The 18,452-nt window shown below is 42.7% G+C and overlaps 1 protein-coding gene across 2 annotated transcripts in view; it reads right to left on the bottom strand.

The window, feature by feature from the left end:
• The window catches only part of dync1h1 (dynein, cytoplasmic 1, heavy chain 1), a 109,090-nt gene that overhangs the window by 45,991 nt on the left and 44,647 nt on the right, over positions 1-18,452 (bottom strand). For both annotated transcript variants that reach the window (XM_078406036.1, XM_078406037.1), the window contains exons 30-44: positions 17,348-17,591; positions 17,032-17,215; positions 12,210-12,422; positions 11,865-12,103; positions 11,350-11,506; positions 11,023-11,250; positions 10,360-10,590; positions 10,120-10,260; positions 8,454-8,687; positions 8,136-8,342; positions 7,927-8,048; positions 5,911-6,076; positions 5,557-5,720; positions 5,336-5,465; positions 538-671 (exon numbers count right to left, since the gene is read on the bottom strand). In XM_078406036.1, coding sequence (XP_078262162.1) covers positions 538-671; positions 5,336-5,465; positions 5,557-5,720; positions 5,911-6,076; positions 7,927-8,048; positions 8,136-8,342; positions 8,454-8,687; positions 10,120-10,260; positions 10,360-10,590; positions 11,023-11,250; positions 11,350-11,506; positions 11,865-12,103; positions 12,210-12,422; positions 17,032-17,215; positions 17,348-17,591 — 2,794 coding nt within the window. The remainder of the gene's footprint in view (positions 1-537; positions 672-5,335; positions 5,466-5,556; positions 5,721-5,910; positions 6,077-7,926; positions 8,049-8,135; positions 8,343-8,453; positions 8,688-10,119; positions 10,261-10,359; positions 10,591-11,022; positions 11,251-11,349; positions 11,507-11,864; positions 12,104-12,209; positions 12,423-17,031; positions 17,216-17,347; positions 17,592-18,452) is intronic.

Genomic DNA, 18,452 nt, shown 5'->3' with positions numbered 1-18,452 from the left:
TTATCTAGCTCTGGCCTGATCATTCTGCAAACTTCTCTCTTTGTAGTTTATGGTTATTTACCATACCTTAAAATGGCATGCAATCCACAAATTTTGAAATTTTACTTTGCCATATCCAAATCGCATACTTAAAAATGAAGGCAGGGGTTTTAATGTTGATTTCTGGTCTGCCTCCTTCGGCAAACACTCATTGTGAAATCGAGCATCAACAGCATTTCACGTGAAACAGGGGATTCATGAGAGCTTTAGGCTCGTGAGTCACGAGTTTTAAACTTGCCCTATGACCCTCCGCTCCTAGTATATTAACCATTAGAAACAGACACACACCCCCACACACCAAAGTATATATATTTTTAAAGCCTATACACTGTGCAGCAAGTGTTGCAGTATAACTGGAAATATCCTAATATTCTGAAATGCCTTTTCTTCTCCCAAATCTGTTATTTTGCAGACTTTCACAAACACAAGGAACTCATTTACACACAGCAGTGCCACGTCAGCTTTGCTGATCCACGGGTTTACTACGACAGTTCCTACCTGTCAATTCTCAACACATGATCCAATACTTCGTTAAAAAGTACCAAGGGTACGTCCAACTCCTCCTCATAGAAAACCTTGAGCCTGGCTTTGACATAGTCTCTCAGCTCTTCTTGATCTACTGGTATATAATCCTAAAACAAAGCATGGAGAATTAGAAGACTGGACAGATCGACATGTAATTCATCACAATGTGATCTGGAAGGATTCAATTATTTCCATAAACTACTGTGGGAGAGGGTAATGTTATGCACAGCAGACTTGCATCAAGAGGGCAGATTCCTCCAGCCCAAAGGAGAATGGTTTAAATCGAAGAATGGTGTAAACTGGTTAAGGGGAGAACGATAGATCACTATTGGGTTGTACAAGGTAAAGAAAGGAAAACAATGAATGAGCAAAGATAGAGGAGTAGAAATGGCAGAAATGCCAAGTGTGTCAAAATAATTGATTTGGAAATAATTATGAACATCACGCCAAGTAAATACAGTGCCCTCCATAATGTTTGGGACAAAGACCCATTATTTTTTTATTTGCCTCTGTACTCCACAATGAGATTTGTAATAGAAAAAAAAATCACATGTGGTTAAAGTGCACATTGTCAGATTTTAATAAAGGTCATTTTTATACATTTTGGTTTCACCATGTAGAAATTACAGTAGTGTTTATACATAGTCCCCCATTTCCGGGCACCGTAATGTTTGGGACACAGCAATGTCATGTAAATGAAAGTAGTCATGTTTAGTATTTTGTTGCATATCCTTTGCATGCAATGACTGCTTGAAGTCTGTGATTCATGGACATCACCAGTTGCTGGGTGTCTTCTCTGGTGATGCTCTGCCAGGCCTGTATTGCAACCATCTTTCGCTTATGCTTATTTTGGGGGCTAGTCCCCTTCAGTTTTCTCTTCAGCATATAAAAGGCATGCTCAATTGGGTTAAGATCAGTTGATTGATTTGGCCTCTCATGAATTGACCATTTTTTAGCTTTGAAAAACTCCTTTGTTGCTTTAGCAGTATGTTTGGGATCATTGTTTTGCTGTAGAATGAACCGCCGGCCAATGAGTTTTGAGGCATTTGTTTGAACTTGAGCAGATAGGATGTGTCTATACACTTCAGAATTCATTATGCTACTACCATCAGCAGTTGTATCATCAATGAAGATAAGTGAGCCAGTACCTTCAGCAGCCATACATACCCAGGCCATAACACTCCCACCACCGTGTTTCACAGATAGGGTGGTATGCTTTGGATCTTGGGCAGTTCCTTCTCTCCTCCATACTTTGCTCTTACCATCACTCTGATATAAGTTAATCTTCGTCTCATCTGTCCACAAGACCTTTTTCCAGAACTGTAACCTGGCCACCCTATTTTTGCGGCTAACTAGTGGTTTGCATCTTGCAGTGTAGCCTCTGTATTTCTGTTCATGAAGTCTTCTGTGGACAGTGGTCATTGACAAATCCACTCCTGGCTCCTGAAGAGTGTTGCTGAGCTGTCAGATAGGTGTTTGGGGATTTTTCTTTATTATAGAGAGAATTCGGTCATCAGTTGTGGAGGCCTTTCTTGGCCTGCCAGTCCCTTTGCGATTAGTAAGCTCATCAATGCTCTCTTTCTTCTTAATGATGTTCCAAACAGTTGATTTTGGTAAGCCTAAGGTTTGGCTGATGTCTGTTTTATTCTTGTTTCTCAGTCTCATAATGGCTTATTTGACTTTCATTGGCTCAACTTTGGTCCTCATGTTGATAAACAGCAATAAAAATTTCCAAAGGTGATGGAAAGAACTTTCCTCAAAAAAACTAGATGCTGAGATCTATCTTGTACCTGCTTTAAGGAAGCATTTAAACACACCTGAACAATTACAAACACCTGTGAAGCCATGTGCCCCAAACATTATGATGCCCTGAAATGGGGGATTATAAACATATTACATATAAACACTGCTGTAATTTCTACATTGTGAAACCAAAATGTATAAACACCCGTAATAAAAGCTGACAATGTGCACGTGTGATTTTTTCTATTACAAATCTCAAATTGTAGAGTACAAAGACAAATAAATAATCTTTGTTCCAAACATTATGGAGGGCACTGTATAGTGAAGCCTTTTCAAACAAGGAAAACAGGATGAAGTGTCCTTCAGAAAACATGATAAAGGGCAGCAATCTTTCATCTCGCACGAAGGAAAGTTAGATCCTGCTGAGAAAGACGAACAAGAATCTGACAACAATCTTTATAGGTTGATTTGGAATTTAAACAAGGAGAAAGGTCAATAGCAGCGTAAAAATATTAGCTGTTTTTTATTCCTTTTTAAGGATTGAGTTTGTGGGTTTGACAGGTGCTGTCAAACTAGCTTAGGCAAGTAATCCAGTGCATTGTGTAGATGGCTTATACTACAGCTAGTGTGCTGGTGATGTATGAAAAAATAATTTGTTCAACAAATCAAGAGCCATTTAAATGGGCTTCTAGATGGGAGGAGTTGGCTGCGCCTAACGGCTGCGGCTCTCTGGCAGTCTGTTTGTCTTTTTTTTTGTTTGTGTCGGTGTTGGGATGGTTTTTGTTTCTGTTTTTGGCTGTGTATGTGTGGTGGGGGGTGGGGTGTGGGGCGGGGGAAACCTTTCTTTGATTAGGTCTCTTCCCCGGGGCGCAGCTCGCCCGCGGGGCCTTCCATCGCCGGCGCGGCTCGGCCGCTGGACTTAACATCGCCATCGCGGCTCGGCCGCGGGACGTTTCAGTGCCCAGGGCGGCTCGGCTGCGAGACGTTTCGGTGCCCAGGGCGGCTCGGCCGCGGGGCCTTCCATCCCCTTGCGGGGGCTGTGCGTGTCGTTTGCCTCGGATGGGGTCGAGCTGCCTGTCCATGGGTGCAGGGGGAAGAGAGGGGAAGTTTTGTTGCCTCCATCACAGTGAGGGGGTGTTTGGAGTCACTGTGATGGATGTTTGTGTTGGGGTCGGGTGTCCTGTGTTCTTTTCTTTTTTGCTGTGTTTTGTGTGACTGCTGAAATTTCGTTCGGTGTAAAAAGCCGAGTGACAATAAAGTGTTGTTATGTTATGTTAATCCTGGAAAGTGTTGAGTTTTTTTAAACAGCCATCGGTATTACTTCATCCAGGCAGGTGGAAATAATTCTATCATGCTCCCAACTTATCTTGTAAACAATGGTAAGGCCTTGAAGGGACAAGTGGTGTCATTCATTATAGGATATCCAGCCTCGGCCTCTTCTGTCAAGCAGAGTATTTAAGTACTCAGTCATTTTGATTTCTGGGTCAATGGTGATCTCCAGATTTAGGACAGTGAGGACTTAGTGACAATAATAATAATAATAATATTCATTTATTGTCATTGCAACGAGTACAATGAAATTAAAAAATAGCCAATCCTGACGGTGCGTAAAAACATATATGCAATAAATGCAAAAACAAATAAATACAATTATATTAAGTACAAAAGTTTTAACAGTGTTGCCTAGTGCAGAAGGTAGTGTTCAGTTCTCGTATGGCCCTGGGGTAAAAACTGTTCTTAAGTCTGTTTGTTCGGGATTTGATCGATCTGAAACGTCGACCAGAGGGCAGATGAACAAACAGACGGTGGCCGGGGTGGGATGGATCTTTTATTATTTTGCCTGCTCTACTGAGGCAGCGTAGGCTGAACAGGTGCTCCAGGGAGGGCAGTGAGCAGCCGATGATCTTCTGGGCCGTCGTGATGACCCTCTGAAGGGCCTTCCTGTCCTTTTCTGAGCAGCTGGCATACCATGTGGTTATACAGTATGCCAGCACACTCTCGATGGAGCAGCGATAGAAGGACATCATGAGCTTCTCCTGCAGGTTGGTCTTCCTGAGGATCCTCAGGAAGTGGAGTCTCTGCTGTGCCTTCTTCACTGTGGTGATGGTGTTGGTAGACCAGGTAATGTTATGGAATATCAAGCACCCAGATGCTAAGACTCCCTTATGGGAGCAGACTGGCATGTCACACAAAAATTACAACACATGTATTTTAATTTCTTAGCCATTAGACCAAGATTTACAAATGGGATAACATATCCTCAGAAGGCAGTGGAGGCCAATTCTCTGGATGCTTTCAAAAGAGAGCTAGATAGAGCTCTTAGGGATAGCGGAGTCAGGGGGTATGGGGAGAAGGCAGGAACAGGGTACTGATTGAGAATGATCAGCCATGATCGCATTGAATGGTGGTGCTGGCTCGAAGGGCCGAATGGCCTACTCCTGCACCATTCTATTGTTATCTCTGTTGCAACTTTTACATTAAAGTTTTAAATTACTTTGCCAAAAAGGGGAAGGCAGTCGGAATGTGATGAGTGGGTCACGGCAAACATGATGCCAAGACTCTTGCCCCAAATTAGAGTAAAGAATTCCATGGGATGTGTTGGAAGATTAGTCAAAAATGACAATAAAATGTCATTTAATTAGAAAATTCAGAACCTGCTGGTTTTGAACTTGTAACAAGTAATGTTTTGATTACTTGTTACAAGTTCAAAACCAGCAGCTTATAAAACCAAGGCAGATTGGGAAAAATCAAATATGTCTAGAATGGAAACACAGGGAAAGGAAAACCAGTAGAAGCCAAAAAAAGAGATAAAGTGCTGGAGTAACATGGCAGGTCAGGCAGCATCTGTGGAGAACATGGATAGGTGACGTTTTGGGTCCCTTCTTCAGATTCTATGTCTGAAATATATTTAGAACCTTAATACGAAGGCAGTCAAGCCGAAGAGTTGTCTAACAAATTGAGTACATCATGGCCACCAACATATTGCATTTATTTTACTCAAAAATATGTTTATAGCCCAATTTCCTACCTTAGACAGCCAGTTACTGTACAAAATAGGTTTAACCAAAGCTTTATCTTTGTCAATGTTAGGGAAGTGCTTCAGAGCCACCACATCGATGTTCTCATCTGTCCACTGTCGTTCCTCATCGTCCACGAGTCTTCATAAGAAATGCAAAATGAATGTCACATCTGTGCATCTACACATATTTCAGCACAGAGCGAAAAAGATTTTTGATCAAAAATACAAACCTGTCTTGGAACAAGCGCAGGGCCTCGTGAGCCCAGATCCTAATCAATCCCTCAACTGCAAGCGTTTCCAATGGCCTCAAAGCTTCAAAGATTCCTCTAACCCAGCGGGTCATTTCACGAGGGGAGTAAATGTAATGAGGCTGTATGTCTTGAGTGAAACGTTCCTGCGAAATGATGTAAACATTAGCGAACTAAATATTATTATCAAATATAAGACCAATAATAAAATCAACATGGATTTAACTGAAAACGGGGACCAGTGCTCTAATTTTTCTAAAATCTTAAATCTTCAGTTTGTAAATACCATTTTTTCCCCAGAGCTTGAATGCTGCAGATCACACACCAGAAGCCTACCTGTGACATGATGTAGAATTCCACCATTGCTGCAGTAAGGGGCTCTGCATACGTCCGCAAGGATGGAATGAGTCTTAGCATAGCTCGGTTAAACGTTCCATAAATCTGCATGAGAGAGGCTGGTCCTGGATAATCCACATACACCACCGGTACATGACGTAGGAACCTGCAGTTACATTTTACCAACCATCACTTGAGGCAAATCCATCACTTTCCAATACATCAATACAACTGTACATCATATTCAGTTTACAACACATGAAGCGAATGCTAAAAGCATGTTCATGGTTCAGTAACCCAGAGACCTGGACTCATGATCTGGAGACATGCTCATCCATGACTGCAGGGGAATGAAATCATCTAAAAAAAACCTGTAATAATAGTCTAATAACCATTATATTGCTGCATCATTAAAAACACATCTGTTTCACCATGTGTATTTTTTTAATGAATAATAGCTGCTAATAGTCTGCTTCATGTGCAATTCCAGTCTCGATCAACATCGTACGCATCTCTTGATTGTCCTTCACAATGGTCTATCATCAGTTGTATCAAACCACTATGTTCAAAAAGAAACCTGGAAGGACCACTCAACAACATGACAGGAGCAAATCGTCACTCACATCTAGGGATTGTCTAGAGGCTCTTGAATTACAGTTCCTAAATTAACCCCCCCCCCCCCACTGTCACAGCAACCATTAAGGGTGACATCATAGAATTATATTTTTTGGAAAAGTGCTTTGAGAACCATGAACATTGTCAAATACAGGAAAGAATGCCACCTTGCCTCCCTGGGGTGACGAGACAGCACCTTTCCACATCATTTGGGAGTACCAAGAGAGTAACTGCAAGCATTAACGTTCATGAACTGAGTAGCTGAGCGAGGAACACAGTTAGGTCTACAGCAGCTGGTGAGAACACCAAGCAAAGAAGCATTTCAATCTTGCTTGCAATGCAAGCAAGTCTGAAGAAGGGTCTCGACCCGAAAAGTCCCCCATTCCTTCTCTCCAGAGATGCTGCCTGACCCGCTGAGTTACTCCAGCATTTTGTGTCTAAACTTCGATTTAAACCAGCATCTGCAGTTTTCTTTCCTATACATTGCTTGCAATGCATATTGCAAATGAATCTGGACAGGAGGTATTGGTAGACTACAACACAGTTCTTATAGAGATGAAGATATCACTCGGGTATGACACAGCATGAACATCCTGCTGAGTGGGAGTGATTCAGAATTCATCTCACAGATCAAGCCTGAGCAGTCAGGAGAAATGGTGGGTCATCTGCAGAATATCTCCAACACAGTTACCTCATGCTCCACTATAATCCTTTCTCTACCATTACTATCAAGCTGGAGACTTCTAAGAGCAACACTAGGAATACATAAAAGTTAGGAGTTGACCTGGTTTAATTACATGCTTTCAAAATGGCAGCAGCACCATACTAACCAAGACGGTAACCAACAGGTGACATCAAAACTCTTTGTGACTGAATGGAACAACATTGCTTCCGTACTTAAAAGGATAACAGAAGTATCCACACTTTCAATAATGCATTGATGTTGGGACCTGCTGAAAATTTATCAACCACTGGTGTGAAATGCCAGGTGAAAGATCAATTTTAGCCTCTTGTCGTCTCAGCAACCGTTAAGACAATTCAATGAAATCAAGAAACTGATGTAGCAAAAAACAAGAGGTTTTAAAGATTGGAAGCCTATGGACAATAGTGTCCATAGTGGCGGAACCTGATGGTTTGAATATAAACAATTTGCTGTGAACATTAGAGGCATGATTGGTGAATTCACAGGTGATTCAAAAATTGGTTTTGTTAAAATTGAGGGGGTATCTCCATCATGAGAACAGAATTAGGTTCAAAAACACATTTTCAGCACAATTATGGATCGATATATTTTTAAAATCTGGCTCTATATACATACACGCACATCTAATCAGTTTAAAATCTTAACTGCCTGAATTAAGATTGCTAGAATGTAAAACTACAGGACTTTTGAGATATTACCGGTGTGAAAGTGGTTTCCTTCCTGGATCAGTAGATGGGTTGCATGCTCCAACAAACTGGATTCTTTCCAACTTAACCCAGGCCTGGTCTGAAGTACGGTAGAAACCACCATGTTCTACCATCTGGAATAAAGACAAACCATCATGACTACGCTTCAACAAGTGCTTCCACTTTTAGCTCAATTATGTGGCATGGCTCCTCTCACAAACCTGTCGTATGAAGGATATGACTCTTTGTGTGCCATATTTGTCCATGTCTGGAAGGTTGATTTCATCGCAGAAGAGCACCAGCCATTTACCAAGCTGCACAGGTGCCAACACAACTCCATTCGGTGTCCGGCGGTACTCACAGTAGTGATCAAACGTCTTCAGAACCAACTCAGGTGTGGTTGCACTGGAGAAGTTCAGACCCACAACCTATCAACAAAACAGCAATGGCTTTGCTTTACTTCAGTCACATCAGAAAGTGGGAAAAAATGAATGTTTAGGCAGTTGAAGCAAGAAAGGAAATAAAAAAAAATTGCATACCTCCATATCAGGCAGAGCTCTTAGTGCGCTAAACAGAGTCATGGTCTTGCCAGACCCGGGTGGTCCACATAAAACCAGTGGCTTATGCTCAGCTAGCCAGGTGTACAGAAGGGCTTCATGACGGACTGTATCCAAGGTTGGTACAACTACTTCTGGAGCAGCAACTTTATGAGTCTCAACTTCAATCTGTGGAACCTTTGCTTGCCAAGGAACCCATTCTCCAGTAATGGAAACCTAAACGTTAAAAAGAGATTTTGCAACCAATTTATTTTCATTCTGAATCTGGTTGAACTCATAATGATTAAACAGATCTCTCATTTTTGTAAAGGAACTGTCATGGAGTGATACAGTGTGGAAACAGGCCCTTCAGCCCAACTTGCCTACACTTCAGCCCAACTTGCATAAGTTGGGATAATGTGGCATAAGTAAAGGTGGAATTAGTGAAATTAAGTACCAAAACTCAGTTCTAAATATTGCTGGCTGTTGTGAGCCAGTAAATAGTTTGAAATGGAAAATATTCAAATATTATTTGCCCTCAATTAATTTATGCTAATAACTTCATTACTATGTAGGGTAAAAAACTCGTCCGAAGAAGGGTCTCGGCCCGAAACGTCACCCATTCCTTCACTCCTGAGATGCTGCCTGACCCGCTGAGTTACTCCAGCATTTTGTGTCTAACTTCATTACAATGTACTGCATCTGAATGGAGAGGAGGATGAATTTCTTTAGCCAGAGGGTGGTGAATCTGTAGAATTCATTGTTACAACGGCTGTGGAGGCCAAGACATTGGGTATTTTTAAAGCAGAGATTGATAGGTTCTTGATTTGTAAAGGTGTCAAAGGTTATGGGGAGAAGGCTGGAGAATATGGTTGAGGGAAAAATAGAACAACTATGATTGAATGACTCAAAAGTGGGAGGTATTGCAGATAATGAAGATGGTTGTCAAAAATTGCAATAGGATCTTGATCAGTTGGACTGAAGAATGGTTGATGGAGTTTAATACAGAAAAATGCAAAGTGTTGCATTTTGGGTGCACTAACACAGGCATAACCTACACAGTGAACAGTAGGGCTCTGGGGAGTGTTGTAGAGCAGAGGGATCTAGGAGTAGAGGTACAAAGTTCGTTAAAAGTAGCATCACAGGCAGATAGGGTGGTTAAAAAGGCTTTTGGCACATTGCCTTCTCATTCAGACAGTCTGAAGAAGGGTCTCGACCCGAAACGTCACCCATTCCTTCTCTCCAGAGATGCTGCCTGTCCCGCTGAGTTACTCGAGCATTTCCGGTCTACCTTTGTATTAGATTCCATACTATCTTCTCAAATGGAAATTGGATAACTTTGTGAAACAACACGACGAAAAAAGAAAAAGCAGCAGTTGAAGAGCTCAACAAAAAAAGGCAATGATAGGAAAGCAGTCTCCCTTAGTGCAGTGCCAGTAATTGATTTTAAGAGGTGAACCAATTTTATCATTTTTTATTATATTATTTCATTTAATATAGGCCAGTAACCATTTAATGTGACATTTTATCTATTAAATCAAGCACTTAGAGCTAAATGTTAATTTGGTCACTTGCTTGCGAGTATATACAAAATCAACAAATTTTGAGAATAGAATGTAAAATGTTGCCAGAGGACAAATATGTGGACTGAGAATGTCTCATTTCCTACCTCAAAGTCAATGATAGGCATGTTCGGCGTGCTTGGCAGTGGAATGGTGGTAATTCGCCGGAGGTATTCACCAAGTTCCGCTCTCATCTTCAAACGTGCATCACCCGAGAGCGACCAAAGAATTGCGTAAATTAGGTATTTCTAGTCAAGGAAAAGCAATTGTTCGTATAGTTACATGAGATGTACTAATAATCCACTTCATGGACATAATGAAATAATTGTAAAAGTGCCATCACATACCTGGCTATAGAGTTCCAACTGCTCATTAGGCATTGGAAAATCTGAGTGGTTTGCGTTGTATAATGCAATATTTCGACATGCTTGGTGCAGCATCGAAAAGAGGGAACCAAGACATCGTAGCCGGGTAAAATCCATAATGTGCTCCATTTTAGCAGCGTGCTCTATGGCTTTTATAATCAGACCAGTGGAAGTGAAGTATGGCTGCAGAACTGCAGCTACATCTCTCTGTATCTGTTTAAAATAATCCACAGCATTGTGTCAGGACTTTGCATAAGGTTACCAACATATTGAAGCAATAAAGTTCTGGAAAAGATATTAGATAGAGGGTGATATATATTTACTGCTTTTTCTGCTAACAAGAAACACACTTAAAATTAATAAATAACCAAAGATCCTAATGAAGATACTCAAAATGAGGTTGCATATAAAAAAATAGCACAAAATATTTTGCTAGAGATGTACTTGTGGGAAAACAGTTAACGCCCTTGTTATTCAGTACACTACCACCTGTTTGTTCTCCATTTTCATATGCAGATATATAATCAATTATATTTTTCCATATCAATCAAATGATCCAATTAAATATTTTTGAAAATGGACCAGCTTCAAACAAAGCAACATAAATAGCATTTTTTTTAACACAGAAATGTCACAACTTGGTACCTGGAGCATTGGGGAAGCTGTTTCTTGCTCTTCCTCGTCTTTGCCCTTGCGTCTTCGCTGGGCCTCGTCCTCCCCCTCATCCAGCGGAATGCTGCGCAGTCTAGCCAGGAAGTTATTGAAGATCATATCCGTGCTGAGTACATCTTCACTAAACCACACCATTCCACATCGGGATACAGTGGCTAGTGTAGCATATTTCAAGTCTTGGACCTCAAACATAATCCGCACCTAAGGAAGGAAAGCGTGTTTTTAAAAACTGCATTTAAGATGCTGTGTAAATTTACGGCAAGCATAAATTCTACATTAATCTTTAATAAAGTTTCTTACATTTGGCGGAAGGCTGAGACGTTCTCCATTGGGCAGGGTGAGCAATTTGTTATCGTCCAAAACAGAGTTTAAGTTTTCTACCCATTCGGGATCAACATCGCCATCAAAGATAATCCACTGACGTTTCTGCAGCTCTCCTCGCACATTGTCTATGATCCTAAAAATCACCACCGTTTACATGTAAATAATATTTAACTACTTTTTAAATTCAATTATCACACATTAAAATTATGGGTTCCAAAGATGGCTGAGCAAGTATATGGAGTAGTGGCCAAGCCATACAGACTATTAGGATCGAGATCTGTTCCCAACCCAAATTGATGGAACGCAGATCAACCAAAGGACTCTTGCTGGGACCACGAGTACTATAACGTTTTGTGACTAATAGTGAACGTCACCTATGCCTCTTGGGCAAGATGCAAGGGAAAACCAGCAACTTAAACTGGAGAGCTAAACACAGGGAGTACAATCAGCAAAAAGATCATTTACAATATATTTCTAGGTGGCCTACTTACTTTCTAAGAATATGTGTGAACAATCCATCCGTCCATTCCCTGGTGTTGGGGTCTAATGTTCCATATAGATGGTCTTTGCTGGTTGCTTTTGGATCAATGATGTGGGCAACCCCTTCTATTCCCTCAAGCCTCTCGAGAGCTTTCAGTAAAACACGCCAAGCCATACTTTTTCCACTGCCTGAAGGCCCAACCATCATCAGACCATGGTTTATCTGAGAGATCTGATATAGCTGCAGAACCTAAAAGGTACAAAATGTATATCAAACTAAAATTAACTCTTTAAACCAAAACAAAAGTTAAATGCTAATAAAAGCATTCCTATTGGAGAATGGAAATCAAACGTACCTTTTCAACCCACATTCCACCAATATCTTCACCGTCACCATAGGTGAGGTACATTTCCTGACAAACCTTCTTCAATTCTTCACGTAGTTCAGTCATTTCTCCACGATGGTATGCTATCCCAGGGAACACATCAGACAAAAGACTGAAAAGTAATGGGATGTCTTCTGCAACCAGTTTGGGAACCATGGTCTCACAAACACTCTGGATCAGAATCTATTGGTGAATTAAAATATTTATTACATTACATCTCAACACAAGTGGTTTCATGTGTCAATGACATTTAAAAGTGCTCAATAAAGGAGGTTAGGTTATGACAGGCGAATACAAATTTCCTTCTTGTCAGCAGCACTCAAACCCATGTTCTCCATCCCCGAGAAAGAGGAGGCAACTGGTGCAGGAGAATTATCAATGCTGCATCCCTCTCATTCAAACACTAGTCTGTGCACGTTACCCAAAACCTAATGTGGGAAAATATCAATATTCCTTAATTAAACCCTGACTTTTCATTCAATAGCACTGTAGCAATTCACGGCGAAAGCTTATCAATACATTCTCATGGGTAGTGCCATTAAGTACAGATAATAACTGTAGATCCATGTCTGGTTTTACTGTTGTGCATCCGGTCCATAATCCAGGCCGGGTTTTGTACTGCGTTATCCTGGTGTTAGTTAGGAGACTATCCTAAGGGCTGGAGGTAACGGTAGCCAGCATCTGTACTGCCAATGATCTGCTAATAAAGGACTTATATACACCGGAGTGCCTCTGAATGTACCCACTCACAAACATGGTGTCAGAAGTGGCCATAATTTAGCTTTTTGAGTCAACACCATTTGCTTCCTCAAGACTTTTGACGTCTATAACCATGGCTGAATCTTTTTGGAAGCCTGATCCACTTGTCTTCGACGGCAACATCGGTGAACGTTGGCGCACCTTCGAGGAGGATTACGATGTATTCATGGCTGCTGCACACCACAAGAAGACTCCCCGCGTACAAGCATCCATTCTCTTCAATCTAGCAGGTTTGGAAGCAATCCGACGGGCGAAACAGTTTGTTTATGCTGAGACTGTGCTGGATGCGGCTGGTGCAGTTACCACACCTGCCCAGACGATCCATAACCCTGTGTGCCTTAAGAATAAATTTCAGCAGCGGTGTGATCCAGACTAACCTTATCATGGAACGGCACAAATTCTTTGCATGTGCCCAGAAACCGGGTGAGCCGGTTGAAGCCTATATAAACTCTTTGAAACACGCCGCGTCGAGTTGCAGATTTGGTGACCTCTGTGATGAACTCACTAGAGACAGGCTGGTGTGTGGTATCACTAATGACAAATTGAGAAGGGACCTTCTGCGTGATTGCGATCTGACTCCAGCTAAAGCGATCAGCACCTATCGGATTTATGAATTGACAGATGTCCACGCAAAAACTTTGAGTGCCGTGCCTCAGCCTGTTTTCCGCATTGACTCAACAGGACCGTATATCAGAAAGGAACGTCGACCGTTCAAAGTGACACAAGCCCAGCCTGGCAGGTCTGGCATAAGATTTGTTAACGATTGCACTAATTGTGGTTACTCTCATATAGCCAAACGGGAGAACTGCCCGGCTTTTGGACAGATTTGTCATGGTTGCAAACGAAGAAATCATTTCTGGAAATGCTGCAGAAGTTCCAATACGATTGAGACAAAACAAGCTGTACATTTGATACACCCGGAGCCTTCACACGACTTATCTGATAGTGATACTGTAAACTTTCCAGAGAGTATGCCTTCAGTGGATGGAGTTCGCCTCAATACTCACTCTGTCCGGGGCCAGTTAATTAAACACAAAGATCCCACTTCTGACACCATGTTTGTGGTACACATGGGCAAGGTGACAGTGTTCTCCATTCTCGACGCCAAGGCCTCGTTCTGGCAAATTCCCCAGGACCACTAATCATCTCTGCTCACTACTTTCAGTGCATCCTTCGGATGGTACAGATTCTTGCGGATGCCGTTCAGGATTAACGTGGCCAGTGAAGTGTTTCAACGCTCTATGGAGCAGCTCTTCGACAGATACCCCTGTGCGATTGTTGTCGATTACATTATCGTGGCGGGTAAGGACGTGCAGGAGCACGATGTTAACTTAAGGAAGGTAATCGTGCCAGGGAGGTACATTTAAACCTCAACCCCAGGTAAGTGCAGGTATGTGGGACATGTTTACACCAGTGAGGGCCTCAAGGCTGATCCTGAGAAGACAGCAGCCATCAGTGAAATGGCAGTACCGACTGATGTCACCAGCCTGCAGAGGTTCCTGGGCATGGTGAACTATCTTGGCAGGTTTATTCTTCACTTTAGCGAACTCTCCGCTCTACTGCGACAGCTTATTCACAAAGACATTGCATGGACGTGGCATGAGCAACAACAGCGAGCTTTTGACACTCTCAGACACCTGATGTTGTGTCCTCCCACCCTAGCATATTTTGACGTCAATCGACCAGTTACGCTGACCTGCGACGCATCCCAGTACGGCCTTGGCGCTGCGTGCCTGCAGGATGGCCAGCCCATTGCTTATGCCTCATGGACCATGACAGACGCAGAGACACGCTACGCACAAATCGAGAAAGAACTGTTGGTGGTTGTCTTTGCGTGCGAAAAGTTCAATGGCTACATTTTCGGCAAGACTGCTGTTGTGGAGACTGATCACCAACCACTGATTTCCACACTGAACAAACCACTCCATGCTGCCCTGGCGAGACTGCGAGGATGCTGCTGCGTCTCCAAAAATACGACATGACACTAATTTACAAACCCGGCAAGGACATGCACCTGGCCGATACCCTGTCCCGTGCGTCCAGGAAGACCTAGAACCAGCATGCTGCCGAGAAGAATTGTTTTGACGTAATGATGGTCGATCATCTCTCCTGGTCTTGTCTGGACATGTTAGTGGCACACACGGCGGAGGACGACACTTTGCAGTCGCTCGCGTCCGTCATTCGACACGGTTGGCCGGGCAAGTTGCATATGTTACCACTCTCTGTACAGCCGTACTTTCCCGTTAGAGATGAGCTAATTATCGAGGTCATTATGAAAGGCCACAAAGCGGTGATCCCTGCCTCACTACGGCAGCAGTACTTCGACGCAATACATAGGGGCCACCCTGGCGATGAGGCAACGGTTCAGCGAGCAAAAAGTATGTTTTTCTGGCCTGTTATGTCTGACTACGTGCACCAGAGGGTGCAATCATGTGCAGTATGTAACAGCTTGGCCCCGCATCAGCAAAGGGAACCGCATTTGCTGCACCCGGTCCCTGATTTACCCATGTCCTCTTTGGCCACTGACATTTTTGAGTGACGTGGCAATCAATATCTGGTCCTGGTGGATTCCTATTCCGGGTGGTTTGAGATCGATTTGCTCCGCAATTTCCTCAGCGGCGATAATTCAAAAACTGGCAAGACATTTCTTGGTCCATGGGTCTCCTCACACCCTCATGTCAGATAATGCCGGTCAATTTACCAGTCAGTGTTTCAAGGACTTTGCTACGCACTGGGATTTTAAACACATCACCGGCAGCCCAGAGTATCCACAGTCGAACGGGCTAGCCGAGAGGGCTGTCCGTAATGCCAAACATGTCATGGAGAGATCCAGAAGAGCCGGGTCTACCGGTGAATGAGCCGGTGCCATCTCAGTCACGTCCGCATGGCTACATGGAGGTCGCAAATGGCAGGTTACAGACCGATGGAGGCCAGGCGTCGGCAGACCGCAAGCTGGTCTTTACACCAACAAAGGAGTCGCTGATGCCGGTGATGGAATCACCCATAAAATCGCCTATACAGTCACCCGTGACGTCACCGTTGCAGTCTCCTGTGCAAAAGGCTGTTGGGAGACCAGTGCCGTTTGAACCACCACCTACGGTGCTGCCACCTACAATGGGTACGGCGGAGGGCCTGTATCGTACTCGTGCAGGACGGGTCTGCAAGCCCAATCCCAAGTAACAAGACTATGGCTAGACACTTATTATGGACTCTGATTAATTACAGTCCTTACCGTTCCTTCATTTATCTTACTCAATTTGTATCCTCTTCTGCTTTGCGTATGTCGTAGTTGCTGTTTTCATCCCTTATATTAGGATGTCGGTAGGCTGTAGTTTTTTTTCATATTGTAGTGGCTTTATATACTCTTATCTAGTTTGGGGGCTTATGCTTAAGAAGGGGGATGTAGATCCATATCTGGTTTTACTGTTGTGCATCCGGTCCATAATCCAGGCCAGGTTCTGTGCTGCGTTATCCTGGTGTTAGTTAGGAGACTATCCTGAGGGCTGGAGGTAACGGTAGCCAGCATCTGTACTGCCAATGATCTGCTAATAAAGGACTTGTATACACCGGAGTGCTTCTGAATGTACCCACTCACAAACAATAACATTGCAAGAAATATTGACCTAAATTAATTCAATTTAACTCTGGATTAACTAAATATGAAGAAAAACATGGACATGGACATTTAAATGCAAAACTAATGACTGCCTACAGAATGTTTCAATGTGAGCTGAGCATGATTACGACATCTAGCTCCTCTCCAGGTTATGAACTTGTGTGCATAGCCTGTACACACGAGTGGTGTTTAGAAAACCATTGGTTGCTGGCTCCTGCAGGCATCTTCTCTAGCGTGGGCACTTGGTTTGCAGCAATTACTGAATGGCTGAGTTACATGCCCTGGTTTAACCACAGATGTCAGCCATTTCAAGTTATGAACAATTCTCAGGAAGAAACTGTCATAACCCGAGAGAATCTGTAATATGCTTTGATTTCTTTGTAGCTTGAAGTATGAGTAACATGGAGGGCAACTAACCTCTTGTTCAGGCAAGTTCTCTGCAATGTCTGCTTCATCAACAACTTCACCACGTTCTCCCTTCTCTTTCTTAATCCTTTGAATCCTCTCACGCTTCACATTACCTGCACTCACTAACACACTCTTCAGGGCACGGAGGCCAAAATCGTAATGGCTCTGGGATGACAATTGCTCATCACAAAGCCTGGGGGAAAAAAATTAAACTTGTATAAATACAAAGTTCATAATCATACAAATGACACATTTTCTCTTATTTATGCCAAGATACAAAAAAATAGATGTGAGCCCCAGCGAAGCTCAACTTAAAGATGCTCACTTGAAGAATGGAACGATCTTGTTGGCAAGGGTTTCAGCAGTACGGAATCCTTGTGAATACAACATAACTTGTGCGATGAGTTGGCGATCAGGTTTGGTCATGGCTAAACTGCGGAAAAGCTTTTTCAAGTTATCCGGTAGGTTGGAGCGACCAGCATAACCTGGATTCATAGTAATGAAAATAGCCATATCTGCCCTGACTTTCACTTGCTTGTTCAGAAGCTCACAGGTGATGGTTAGAGAACCTGAAAGATAATCAAAATCACAGGTGATGGCAAACCCAATGCTTTACATAAGAATACAAGTTGCCCAATCAGCACCTTGTGTGTTCCACCATTTCTTCTATCCAAAGAGTCTCCTCTTTAAAGGCTATCCATAGCTTGTCAATCAGTAGTTCCAAGAACAAATGCTTGAGCAGGCATTAAAGACTGTCGCAGATGCTGCCTGTCCCGCTAAGTCACCCCAGCATTTTGTGTCTATCTTCGAGCAAAGAAGGCTACTCCATTATGGAAATCCATGGTCAAGTTAGATTTAGATTTTCAGAGAATCCCAGGTCATGGGGATCAGGCAAGATATGAAACGAGATCAGATCATAGTGTAGAAAGAACTGCCGGTTTATACCAAGGATAGATACAATGCTGGAGTAACACAGCGGGTCAGGCAGTATCTCTAGAGGAAAAGGGTCCCGACCCAAAACACCATCTATCCTTTTCAGTCTGAGGAAAGGTCCCGACCCGAAAGATCATCTATCCTTTTTCTCCAGAGATGCTGCCTGACCCACTAAGTTACTCCAGCACTTTATGTCTATCTCAGATCAGATCATTATTGAATCTGGGAGCAAGCTAATCAGGCATTATGCTTGCTCCAGGTTCTTATATTCAATGAAATCACAACTAATCCAGTGTCTCAAGTTCATTTACCTGCCCAATCCTAAATCATTTAAATGATTTAATTAGTCGATAGTCAAGTGAATGCACGCATAACTAATGGAATCACTTGGGTTCTTATTGCCACTAACCATGTCAATTGTGCCCTTCAGCCTGTAGACATTCCTGTTCTCTGGTACTGCGATATTCACTATAATCAATAATGCCCCTCTCCCTTCT

Source organism: Rhinoraja longicauda, chromosome 10 (genome assembly GCF_053455715.1).
Source record: "Rhinoraja longicauda isolate Sanriku21f chromosome 10, sRhiLon1.1, whole genome shotgun sequence".
Classification (NCBI taxonomy): Eukaryota; Metazoa; Chordata; class Chondrichthyes; order Rajiformes; family Arhynchobatidae; genus Rhinoraja; species Rhinoraja longicauda.
Note: the sequence above shows the minus strand (reverse complement) of the source record. Positions and strands in the feature narration are given on the sequence as shown.